Here is a 13,132-nt window from a genome sequence, read left to right on the forward strand (position 1 = left end):
CGTCTTCACCCAGAAGTGGTTGCCTGTTTGCGAGAGACTTTTCCTTCTGCCATATTGGTTCACCTACATCATGTTTGTTTGTTACATTAAATAAAATATAAAATACTGGAAATCAACAGTCTCTTATCTTCAGTTGTCTGACTGTGACTCCTGCACTCAGCTTTCTGTTAGCTAAACCCTGCGAAGTAACACATTTCCAGAGGTCCCTTAAACACCCCTCTTTTACAGGTCTTATAGTGTCTCAGTATGTCAGGTATGCAAAGAAAAAGCTGGAAACACAGAAAGGACACTTTGCAATTAAAATGCACCAGCAGCCTCTGTTTATTAAAGTTTTATTACACAGAGCACACCAAAGTTTTCTGATGTAACACTGAGGTTTACTGTATTTACAATATTCACATACTGAATCCAGTAGTTGCTTACATTTTTCAAGTTAAATAACTAAATTATTAAAGACAAAAATAATCAACACGCTCTTTTCTTGCACTTATAATAATAATGTGTCTTGTTTGTAATTCCCTACATAATTAAGCAGTCAGTAATTTAAGGTGCCTGTTAAAAAAAAAAACAAAAAAAAAAACTCAAGGTGATTTTTAAATAAAAAGATAACACTGTTGCACCATTTTGCAAGTGAAATTGATGTGTGTGTCGTTTCTTCGTTTCCCTCTGTAATCCAAAGTCAGTGTACTTTCTAGAATATACGTGTCTTTTTGTCATCAACACCTGAAATGTAAACTATTTTTTTTGCTTTCATAAGCAGTCCATTATTGGCACAGTTTTTTAAATTTCACCTTCCATTTTGTTCACAGTGTCCATCCAGTGAGGGGCGAGAGTGAGCAAGACACAATGTGAGGATGCGAAGAATTAGAGCTTTTCAGAGAACCTCTGAAAGAAAAGGGGAAAAAAAATGATTATATAAATAATATATCAAGGAAATGGCAGCACAACATTTAAACATTGCAAGGACCCCCAGTGACACAGAACCTTTTTCTTAAATTGCGACATACAGTAAAATAGCTGCACTCAGACGCAGTGGTCCATTCTGTATAAAAACTAGCCTGGCCAGGTTTGCACGTTTGATACAATCGACAACTGCTAACGCTATGACAGTGATGCGGTGCGAAGTGAGGCGCGTTCAAGAGTTTGGGGGACCCCCACAGCTTCTTGCATTCAAACAGATCATGAGTTTACAGGAGAGATTATTGCTCCAATGCAGGGAGAGAGCCATGAAGAGTGATGCAATGCCAAATGCAGTGCGATTATATGTTCACCTTAATGCTTAGAACAGATCATGACATCTTAATGCGTGCAACAGATTGTGAGTTCATTGGGGTCCAGCGAACCTTAATGCTTAGAATAGATTGTAAAATCACAGGGGACACTGTTGCTTTGATGCAGTGTATTGTGTGGCACACTATGGAGGCAGCTAAAGAGTATGATTCAGTGTGAAGTGCGGTGCAATTGGAAGTTCACTGGGGACCCCCGCACCTTATTGCTTTAAAAATAATAGTCAGTTCACGTGGGAGATTATTGCTTTAATGTGGCGCAGGCGGCTATGAAGAGTGACACAGTGCTAAGTGCGGTGCTTCATCTTCACAGGACAAATTACTTTACTAACAGATTTGTAAGTCTGTGCCAGTTCTTGTGGTCAACCACTCAGCACAATTCATTACCAGAACCCCATTCACAATAGGTCCCAGTTGAACAAATAGTACATACTGTAGAGTAGGAGCTAAAACAAAAGTACCAGGAACTACCCAAAAGGCCTGAGTGTACTGAGAGTCGCCGATTCCTGAAAAAGTTCCTGCATTGGGAAAGCACCCATTATTTATCGCTGTCCAGCATTGGTCACCATAGGCTCCTGTTTGTTATCTCCATTCTCCAAGAAAACATAAGATTAAATGGGGTAACTTATATATATATATATATATATATATATATATATATATATATATATATATATATATATATACACACACATATAACTTTTGGTTGGAGTATTCCTTTAAATGCAATAACTGGAATCTCCCTTGCACGTAGTTTCCTTTGAAACACTTCTTTTTGCTCGCCACTGTTGGGAATTTTCCTTTAAACAACAGCTTAGATCAGGGGTAGGCAACGTCGGTCCTGGAGTGCCACAGTATGTACAGGTTTTTGTTCCAACCCAGTTCCTTAACGAGAACTCAACTATTGCTGATGAAGCACATATTGCTTAAGTGACATTTTGATGCTTCCTTTTAGTGGTCTCGCTTGTTAAGGTTCTCCAACCTTAATTGCTTATTTCAATCTTAAACTGCTGCATTCAGTGTTTTAATTGCTCCTTATTAGCAATAAGATGTAAAAGACAAAGCAGCCAGCAGTTTTCCAGCTAGCTTTTTTCCAATTACATCTGTGTGTGTTCATCATGTACGGTTTGATTTAATAAAACACTTAATAGAAAAATGTGACAGACTGAAAATGATCTGTTTTAGGCTTCAAATCATTTGGATGATATCCTTGGAAAGGAAAAAAATCTACGATATAAGAGCCTTACATTGCACAGACTAACAAGCCATAAAATTAAATAAGGTCTGAGAATGGCAATGATTGGTTTCTAATTAAGCAATTGGGTTGAATGAAAACCTGTAGCCACTGCGGCTCACCAGGACCGACATTGCCTACCCCTGTTTTACATCTTATTGCTAATAAGGAGCAATTAAAACACTGAATGCAGCAGTTTAAGATTGAAATAAGCAATTAAGGTTGGAGAACCTTAACAAGCGAGAGCACTAAAATGAAGCATTAAAATGTCACTTAAGCAATATGTGCTTCATCAGCAATAATTGAGTTCTCGTTAAGGAACTGGGTTGGAACAAAAACCTGCACATACTGTGGCACTCCAGGACTGACATTGCCTACCCCTGGCTTAGATCATCACTGCAATGGTTTCAATAGGAATCCTACATTAGAAAAGATCCGAGGGAGCCTGCATAGGGACACCCTGACTTCACTCTGGAGAGCTTGAAGAAATACGGAGAGCTTGAGTTTGATAATTTGCATAACATTGATGAAAAACATTTTCACCAATCAGCACAAACAGAATAGTATTGCTCATCTATGTTTTTAATAGATAGAAAGGCAAGAAAATATCAAAACAGATTTAAATTATTCAGCAAACACCTTATCATTAAATAGAAACTCGTGAATATAAATATTACAGTTAATAATAATAATAAAAGCTAAATGTCATATGATCTCATCATCTCCTTGGTCAATTGTCTTGGTTACACAAAAAAGCACACAGACATTTCCCTGACACAGCCAGGAGTTAAATATACTCTCCCCACATTCCTCTATAATGGGGTCAGTTATGACCCAAACAGAGCAAAAGCGTCTGTTAAAAAACCCCACAGATAGCAGAAACTACACAGGAATCCAACAGAGCCAACATCGTCTCTTGTTTCTCTCTCTCAAATTCACCACACAACAATGATAGGATACATTTTACGCTTTACAGTGTGTAATAAAATGTAAAATATAACTTTTATAATTCTTTAGATGGGCCAGTTATTCCTTGAGGTTGCTGCTCAAGAAAATCCCAAGCCAAGCAAACTTTGCAGTTCCAAATAAAAAGCTCAGCAATACAGCTTATGGAATCACTGCGGCTGAAGGGCTTGCCGTCTTTCAACTAAGCGAGTGTTCTGCTGCTCTACAAGGAATTCTTAAGTTTCAGTTATGGCTCCATACTCCCTCTTGTGGATTCAAAGAATATTGCAGTATCAGAGCTTCAAAACAAAGGCGTGCATAACCTTAGAGGGTCACAGACAAGCCATCCAGGCATCCATCACTAAACAAATCCATGCAGTCATAAATGGCCCCAACTCTAGACAACTTTGTATGGGTTTCTGTAGCTCAACAACTTGGGCTTTAAACCTGCTGATGAACAATTTCTCCATTCTGTAAACAGCACTGAGGTTTTGCAATCTATAACCAATATCTACAAATTAATGAAAAACAATTTATAGTAGACTGAAAGTGTGCTATCATCTCACTCAAACGTTTCATAAAAGAAGCAAATCACTGAAAATACAACAAAAACAGATGACTTTAGAAAAGAAGCTCTGCTTCTCTGGATTGACAGTTGAAGCGGTTTTGAAATACAGTTGTGCTCATAAGTTTACATATCCTGGTAACATTTTTGGTAAGTATCAGCCAAGTATCAGCTAAAATTTAAGTAATCACACGGAAAGCATTCCTTTTAATTAGTGTGTTCAGGCCAGGCAATTTACTATCACGTAATAATCCTAATGATAACAGAAACCAACCAAATGGGCCTCATCAAAAGTGTACACACCCTTGAATGTTGGGGCTGATAACACTGGTCTACAAAAAAATATTTTTTGTTTGCTTCTAGGAACTTCAGAGCATCTCTTTATTAAGTTTTTTTACACTGATTTCATATATGAAATCGGAATTAAGCTAGCACGTCAGGTTTTGAAATACACATTATTGACATTTTGATACTTTTGAATATTAATATATCAATGGGACTATGTCCCATCTAAATTGTTTTGATGTGTTTATTCTGAAAACAAACCAGAAGACGATGCCAGGCACTCGCTTTTGCGTTTGTACTGCACATACGTCTCTCTTTACAAGAACCAACAGCAGTCACCCATCATGCTTGGAGTGAATTTTGCCCGATATCAGTTTTCCATCACCTTTATATCTTGATGAAATCTTTCCCCATGCTCATCTCTGACATCGCTTAGATTTAGTGGAAAAGGCGAGATGAGAATGTAAAAAAAATGCGTCTTCAGTGACATTCTGGCTCCCGTAAGCTGATACGCTTTCAGCATATTCTCCACATGCTCAGTATAATTCTGTGCTCTGTGACTGTCAAAAAAATTCTGGACAACCTGCACGAATGAGGGTGCTGATTCAGATGGCTTCAGTTTCCTTTCGAACTCATTGTCAAGCATCAGTTCACGGATTTCAGGGCCAACAAAAACACCTTCCTTAATTTGGGCTTCACTTTTCTCGAGACCAAACTTATTTCTTAAATGCTGAAACGCATCGCCTTTACTGTCCAGTCACCCTAGTTGTCCAAGACCTGGAACATCATAACTAAAAAATGGGACATGCTGGACGAAAACGGTTTTCAGACAGAAGTGAAATTTGTTAAAGCACCGGTGAAAGAATCCCAGTAGCAAAATGCTTGTTGACCAGTGAGACACACAAGTTGAAACACACAGGTTCAAATTAAGGGTAATTAAGGGAGAGTGTCCACACCTGTAACCTCTTTGATTGTGATCATGTGATCAGTGTCTGTGCATAAATAGTCAATTTAAATTCATGTAGAGCTGCACTGACTTTGCTGGATACCAAGCCATGGGGAAAGCAAAAGAACTGGTTGTTGATTTGTATAAATCAGTGAAAGGATATAAAAAGATATCTGGAGATCTGAAAATATCTGTCAGTAGTGTTCAGACTCAGATAAAAAAACAAACCGAGAAGTCAGGAGTTCTGTTGTTACCAGGCAGACCAACAGAGAGTTCAGCCACAACTTCTAGGGTCATTTGTCGAGCTCCCAATAAAAACCCACAAGCCACTTCAGTTGAGATACTGGCCTCCGCAAACAAGTGGTGTTGCTGTTTCAAGATGTACAATAAGGATGTACTTGAACAAAAATGGGCTGTGTGGTCGAGTTTCAAGAAAAAAAGCCTTTACTGTGCCAATGCCACAAAGCAGCCCACTTACAATATGCCAAACGATATCTAGATAAGCCTCAAAACTTATGGAACAAAAGTCGTTTGAAGTGATAAGACCAAAATGGATCTTTATGGTTACAAACATAAACGAAAGGTCAATGACAAAAAGTAAACCATCGCAAGCATGGAGGTGGATCTCTGCTGTTCTGGGGGTGTGTGAGCTACAGCAGCACAGGTAACAGTGAAAATCGATGGTAAAATTAATGTAGCATGTTATTGGAAAATATTAGAAGACAACTTGCATTCATCAGTCCTTAAGCTGCGCACGGGACACACTTGGATCTCCCAACATGACAGTGACCCAAAATACAAGGCGAAGTTGACCCTTCAGTGGCTTCAGTAGCAAAAAGTGGAGGTGCTGGAGTGGCCATCACAATTTCTGGCCTTGATTTCATTGTGCCATTTTGGTGAGATCTCAAACGTGCAGTTCATGCAAGATAACCCAAGAATTTACTGGACCTGGAGGCTTTTTGCCAAGAAGAATGGGCAGCTCTACCACCTGAGAAAATCAAGGGCCTCATCCACAACTATAACAAAAAAAAGACTGCATGCCATCATTGATGCTAAAGTAGGTAATAAACATTATTAAGAACTAAGGGTATGCAAACTTCTCAACAGGAACCATCTCATTATTTTCCTTATTACTATGTTTTGTTTAATGGTTGTGCTATTCTTTAATGCCTTATTGTTTAATTTGGATTCCATTAAAAGTAAATGAAATGTGTTTTGCCTAATCAGTCACATTTTCTTTAAAGTATGGTAATAATAATAATAAATTTTAGTTATGTAGCACCTTTCCCATGCTCAAGGTGCTATTTAACAGCAGGGTATATGAAACATTGGGTACAAATATTCCTGCATAGTACATTAAACAGATAAATACAGGAGATAGAAAGCATTAAACAGAATAAAAGACAACAAACCAGAGTAAAATACTAAATTCAATACTAAAAGAAAAGCCTGAATAAATAAGATAATTTGTGACATAACACATACACAAATTATCCTGAGCATCTGGACAGAGGGCTACGTGAAAGAAGGGCAGAATGTCAGGTTAATATTAAATGCCTTCCTGAACAGATCAGTTTTAATGAATGGAGTTAGCTGATCTCATTAATTTTGGGATGTCATTCCAAAGTCTGGGCGCTATACAACTGAAGGCTCTGGCACCCATAGAGTGCAGGTTAGTGTGGGGCCCAACAAGATTACCAGAATCAGAGGACCTTAGTGGGTAAACAAGAGCAGAGTGATGGAGAAGGTCACTGATGTAGTCTGGTGCAAGGCCTTTTAAAGCTTTGTAAGTTAATAATAGAATTTTATATTCAATTCTGTAAGACACAGGGAGCCAGTGAAGGAGAAGCAGCATGGATGTGATGTGCTCACTGTTGCTGGTTCATGTAAGGACTCTTGCAGCAGAGTTTTGAACCAACTGGAGCTGAATAAGATATAAATAATATAAGATTAAAAGTGGCACCTGCCAGTAGGGAGTTGCAATAATCGATGCAGAATTTGATAAAAGCATGGGCAAGTTTCTCATTATTAGAAAAGGAGAGGAAAGAGCGAACATGGGATATGTCATGGAGGTGAAAGTCAGAAAGTTTCTTAATGTGGTTTATGTGGGTGGAATAAGAAGGGGTGAATCAAAAATGACACCAAGATTCCTTACATTAGAAGAAGGTCTGATGATATCACCGTCAACAGTGACTGAGAAGGAGCTCATTTTCTTAAGTTGTGCTTTAGTGCCAATTTGCAGGAGTTCAGTTGTATTGCAGTTTAATTTTAAAGTGGTATGCTTCATCCAGAATTTAATTTCACTGAGGCAAGTTGTGAGCTGAGAAAGCCCTGATGAAGTTTCACTTCTAACATTGAAATAGAGTCGAGTATCATCTGCATAAAAATGATAAGCCAGTCCAAAGCTATGTATGATATGGCCAGGAGGAAGCATATACAATAGGTAAAGAAGAGCAGAGGACCCACTATAGAGCCCTGAGGATCCCCTTGTGTGACTGGTACTAATTTGGATCTCTCTAGATCTTTCAAACTCTTGCCTGTCAGTCAGGTAGGACTTAAATCACTGGAGGGCAGTGCCAGAGATAACCAGAATGTTTTCCATTCTGGACAGTAGAATGTCATGTCTGACAGTGTCAAATGCTGCCGTGAGGCCGAACAAAATGAATATGCTGGTTTGTCCGGAGTTGCTGCCATAAGAAAAACATTGGTTACCCGAAGCAGAGCAGTATCCCAGCTGCACTGCGCCCTGAAACTTACTGAAAGGGTTCCACCAATTTGTTAGATGTTAAGTAATTGGTGAGGCTAAAACACGCTCAAGAACTTTTGACAGAAAAAGTAAGTGAGAGATGGGCTGAAAATTGTTAAGATTGTCAGTATCAAGACCACACTTAACACTGGGGTTGCAGAAGTGATTTTTAAAGTGGCTGACACAAAGCCGGTGTTAAGGGATGTATTTATTGTTGCTGTAACAGTCAGGACTATGGCATAAAGCAGGAGTTAAGAAGTGTGGTGGGGATGGGGTCGAGTACACAAGTAGTTGGCCTCATCTTAAAAAGCAGGTGGTTATCAAATGCCGATGTGACTGGTGAAAATTTAGAAAAAAGCGGGATGAAGTGGGAAGACAGGGAAAGATATGAACAGATGATGGATTAATGTTAGTTGAATTATTTAGATCTTTAATTTTATTACGGAAGAAGTGGAGGAATTTTCCATGGGCTTCGGTAGAGGAGGTAATTGGACCAGATGCAGGTTGAAGTAGTTTATTAACAACAGAGAACAAAACCCTCAGGTTATCATAGCCATTTTTCTATTATTCTGCCATAATGCGTGTTCTTGGCTGCAGTTAGTGCATCCCTGTAGACCCTTTGGTAGTCAGAGAAAGCCTGGATATGTACAGTGAGGCCAGTCTTACATGACATTCTCTCAAGGTGATGGCCAGCTGCTTTCATAGACCATAATTCTGAACTGTAGCATGGAGATGAATGCTTAAAGGAAACCTCCTTATGTTTTAACGGAGCTGTTTTATCTAGTGCTGAATGAAGGGCTGAGTTATAGTTGTCAACAAGACTATCTAGCATTGATACAATAGGTGAAAACAGAAAAAGATCAGGAATGGAACTAGCAAGGATAGGGGGACATATTTTTAAGGCTTCGGAAAGAAATTTGACATTTACAGGTAAGAGGAGGGAGAGGTAATGAGACAGAGAAAGTAACAATAATAATTATTTGCATTTATATAGCGCTTTTCTCACTACTCAAAGCGCTCAAACGTTTATTTTGGGACACTTTAAGACTCGAACCCAAGACCTTCTGAATAGAAGTCAGCAGCTCTAACCGCTGTACTACCCAAGAAACTTCTTTATGATCAAAGAGTCACTGCTATAAGTGTTGCCGACAGATAAGCCATATGTGCAGACAAAGTCCAATTTATTACCACCAGAGTGGGTAAGAAAGTTAACATGTTGCACCATGTCAAAACAGTTCAGTAAGGACAGGAATTCATTTCTCAGCTTACATGTCGGAGTGTCGATATGGATGTTGAAGTCTCAGAGAACAATGACTCTCTGGGAAAGCAAATTTAAGTGGGTGAAAAGTTCAGTCAGATCAGCTATGAAAGACCCATTGTATTTTGGAAGACGATAGACAACAATAAGTAACACAGGACCAGACTTCGAAATTATAATTTAAGAGTCAGACACTTGAAAGACAATGGGCAGTCAATTGGTACACATCTTAAAAATTCTGCCAGGGTATGTAGAATTATGAGCACAACTGTATACTTATGTTGCTGATCATGTATGTTTTACCAGTTCCTGCCTACTGGGAAAACAACCAAACCACCATCACGAAGGGTCACCTGCTTTCTCCAGCTCATGACCCTCACCAGGAAAAGCAGATTGAAAGTGAAAAAATAGTAATAAAATCCATCCTTTTACAAAATTAATTTTGAAAAAGCAAAACCAGTTTCTACCATGACAGTAACCTGCATGTGAGGCATGAACAGCAAATGTAGGGCTGACATAACACTTTCAATGCCCTGCCCTCAGTTACTCTGCCATCAAAGTGATCACATACCAGCTACATGCTGGGGTTTAAGGGAGCCTGTTTTTTTAAGGAAACTCTCCCGATCCTCAAAGGCGATGATGGAATCACTAGGAATCTCCCGTTCTGGTCCTTCCCGCTCACTATGATTGCCGCCACTGTGATTGGACAGCTCAATAATTTCCTCAAACTCCATGTCTTCGCCTTTAATTGACAGGCCATTCTCATGCTTGGTCTGCTGCAGGCCATTCAGAAGAGGTGTAGTCTGGGTGGGATCAGCTGATGATAAGCTGCAGATATGAATATTTTTTAATAATTAAAAACTTAATATATATATATATATATATATATATATATATATATATACTGTATATATATATATACAAGGAAACTAAGACATAGACGCCTTAGATTAGCTGTGTAGGCAGAAAACAAATCATATGCTTATTAGGGTGCATTATCAAACATAAACATAGTCAAACATAAATTGTTACAAATATTCAATTATTTATCTCAGAAACTGACCTATTGTGCTTTAAGTTTTATATTACATATTTGAAACAACAGTGCTTAACCTCCTTGGTGATAACCCCAAGCATTCTATGCAATTATGGTTAAGCCCGAGTCCGACTCAGGGTGACATTTAATAATCCACTTTACAGTGTAAAGGCAGAATAATGCTAGGGACAGTATTCTTCTCCCATCTAGTGCATGATGCAAAAAATCATTAATATTTTCACTCTAAGGTAACTCATCAATATTCATAAGTGGGGTGGAGTCTTGACTGTCCAAAACACAATGGCATATATACAAGAAGCTGTAAATCCAGTTTTAGACCAAACTGAAACTGAACCATTATTTGTATAAAGCGATAGTTATGACAATGTGAATTGGACATCAGACCGTGACACAGATAATGAAACTGATATCTTACATTCTTTGCTTTAGCTGCTACTTCTTATGTAAAATTCAGTATCTATGATACAGCAATGCAAATGGGCCTAGTTAAGCTCACCATAAAACACACTATACATTATAGGCTGGACAAAGTGAATGCTCAATCAATGTCACTTCTTAAGTCGGTGTTATTTCAGAGTCTAAACCAGTGGCACCAATCTTTAGTCTTAAAGCCCTCCTGTAAATTCTATTTTGCTTTCTTTCTGATGGGCTCTTGCTTGTGCTCCTGTGCTTCACAGGCTACCCACACATTCCAGAATACCATCTAAGCTATGTGCCTTACAAAATACAAGACTATAGCCACGGATATTTATAAGAAGCACTTCAGTTTACCTCTGTGACGTCTGCTCGGCTGGTCGTCCTTTCAGACCACTCTGTGCTGGCACAGCCTTCTTTGATGGTTCTGTCTCCTCAGAGGTCACTATGACAATCAAAGACACAGATCAGTGCTTGCTTCAGTTTAACACTTTTAATCTCATGTCATCTTTCCTGCAATGAATAAGGCTGCTAGTTTTAACTATCAGGCTACTTTATGTAAGCCCCCTGAAAGGTGTTAATTTCCTGTTACTTCATAGAGCCTTTACATTTCAAACAGGTTAGTATTCATATCACTAGCTGTAAATGTTTGCTATCTAAAACATAAAGACAGCAAGATCGCTCTGAACCTGTCATCACCTTCCTGCCATCTGGTAAACCGCTTTGGCTTGACTTGCCAGACTTTACAATCATATTTATTCTCATGCTGTGAAATGTACTGCATGAACTTAACATCTTGAACTTAAATGTTTTTTATTATAATTAGATGAATACATCCAGGTGTGTTTTTGTTGAATTGTTGCTTGAGGGCTGTTGGGGAATGTTATTATCATCCTTATGTTACATATGCAAGTCAGAGTTTGACTGTACTCTGTGCATGTGGCAATTTGAATACTACTAGTCGCACTACCATTGCATGTTTCTATTCATGGCTTATTGTTACAAAGTGTGTCAAATTAAATTACATGTGTTTATGGCAAAAAGGTATTTATTTATATATTAAAATGAATATTCTAACATGACTTGAATTCATTTCTGCATAAATGGTTAAAGGCAATACGGGTTGGGGATCATCGTAGCGACAGACTTCTTTAAACATCTCTGGCATTTGACACCAATGTATGAGGAATGCTCTTCTCTCACCTCCTAAAGAGGGCAAAACACAGCAAGTATGAGCTGTGGGCGACTAAAAGGAACTGACAGGTGTTCAGATCCTGCTGTGTCCGATCTTGGTGTGCTGGATCAACCTAGAAGGAAGACTAGTGAGGCCTGAGTGCACCACAGGCTTGCCTCCCAGGATTGTGCTCTTTGTCTTGGGTCTCACCTTTGCTGCTTTCAGGGCTAGGTTTGCTCTCTTTTCCATTTAGTTGTGTGGCAGAAGAAGATTTGCATTCTTTCTGCAAGGAAAAAAAGAAATGCTTTAATCTTTAAGTAATAACAACAGCAAAGATACAGAAATGTAATCACAGAGTGCAAAAACTAACTGTAATACGAAAAAGTCAAAGCTACCTTTTCAGGGGTGTCTGTCTTTCTTGTTCTCTTCATGATCTCTTCAAGGCGCTGAAATCATAATACATATGCATACATATTAACGTGTAACAAAGTAGAAGGAGGATTGAAATACAGATATTCTGATGATGGTGACAGGCATTAGTGAATGGCCCCCAGAACAGAGCCGCAAATAGTGAGTGTACAACGAGCCACCAGGTGGTGAAAACTGGGACAGTAATACGTTTAACTCAATGGCAATGAGGGCAAACTTCAGATCTGATTTTGGCTCAAGGCTCCTTTATTGTTCTCCAAGGTGGAATAAGGTACACCAGTGTGTCTATAGAATATTGCTTTAAAAGATTACAGGTTCAAAGCCCAGAATGGCTTAATTTCTGGTTGACAACAGGTCACCATGAATGCAAAAATGCACATCAATGCACTATATTAAATGAGCATCAAAAAAAGCAACAACAATATTTGTGTATACAGTATCATGTTTTCATACAAAAGCATAGCTCAAAGTGCTTCACAAGTAAAACAAAGAATTATAATTACAAAGAAAAATGACAGATATATATGTAAATTAATAACTACAGTAAGACAAGCAAACAAATAAACAAATAAATAAATTAAAAAAATAAAAGCAAGTAGAGGTTCTTAAATCAACTGTGCACAGCGTGGTGAGGTAGGGGTCCGTGGCAGTGCATGTTGCTTAATAAAAACAGTGTACTTAGGCTCTGGGTGGGTGTATGCAGTTGTGAATTTGGGCAGCTGCAAGGTGTTTGGTGTTGAGGTGTGCCGATTATTTGATTTGGTCCGCTGTTCCACATCCACACTCCACAGAC

The 13,132-nt window shown here is 38.6% G+C and overlaps 1 protein-coding gene across 4 annotated transcripts in view; it reads right to left on the reverse strand.

Moving 5' to 3' along the window:
• Positions 1-303: 303 nt before the first annotated feature.
• map7d1a (MAP7 domain containing 1a) overlaps positions 304-13,132 on the reverse strand; it is a 207,984-nt gene continuing 195,155 nt past the window's right edge. For all 4 annotated transcript variants that reach the window (XM_028819941.2, XM_028819940.2, XM_028819943.2 and 1 more), the window contains 5 exons: positions 12,306-12,356; positions 12,121-12,193; positions 11,094-11,181; positions 9,837-10,093; positions 304-885 (listed from right to left, as the gene is read on the reverse strand). In XM_028819941.2, coding sequence (XP_028675774.1) covers positions 875-885; positions 9,837-10,093; positions 11,094-11,181; positions 12,121-12,193; positions 12,306-12,356 — 480 coding nt within the window. In that variant the 3' untranslated portion in view covers positions 304-874. The remainder of the gene's footprint in view (positions 886-9,836; positions 10,094-11,093; positions 11,182-12,120; positions 12,194-12,305; positions 12,357-13,132) is intronic.

The sequence above is a fragment of the Erpetoichthys calabaricus genome, chromosome 14 (genome assembly GCF_900747795.2).
Source record: "Erpetoichthys calabaricus chromosome 14, fErpCal1.3, whole genome shotgun sequence".
NCBI classification, from domain to species: domain Eukaryota; kingdom Metazoa; phylum Chordata; class Cladistia; order Polypteriformes; family Polypteridae; genus Erpetoichthys; species Erpetoichthys calabaricus.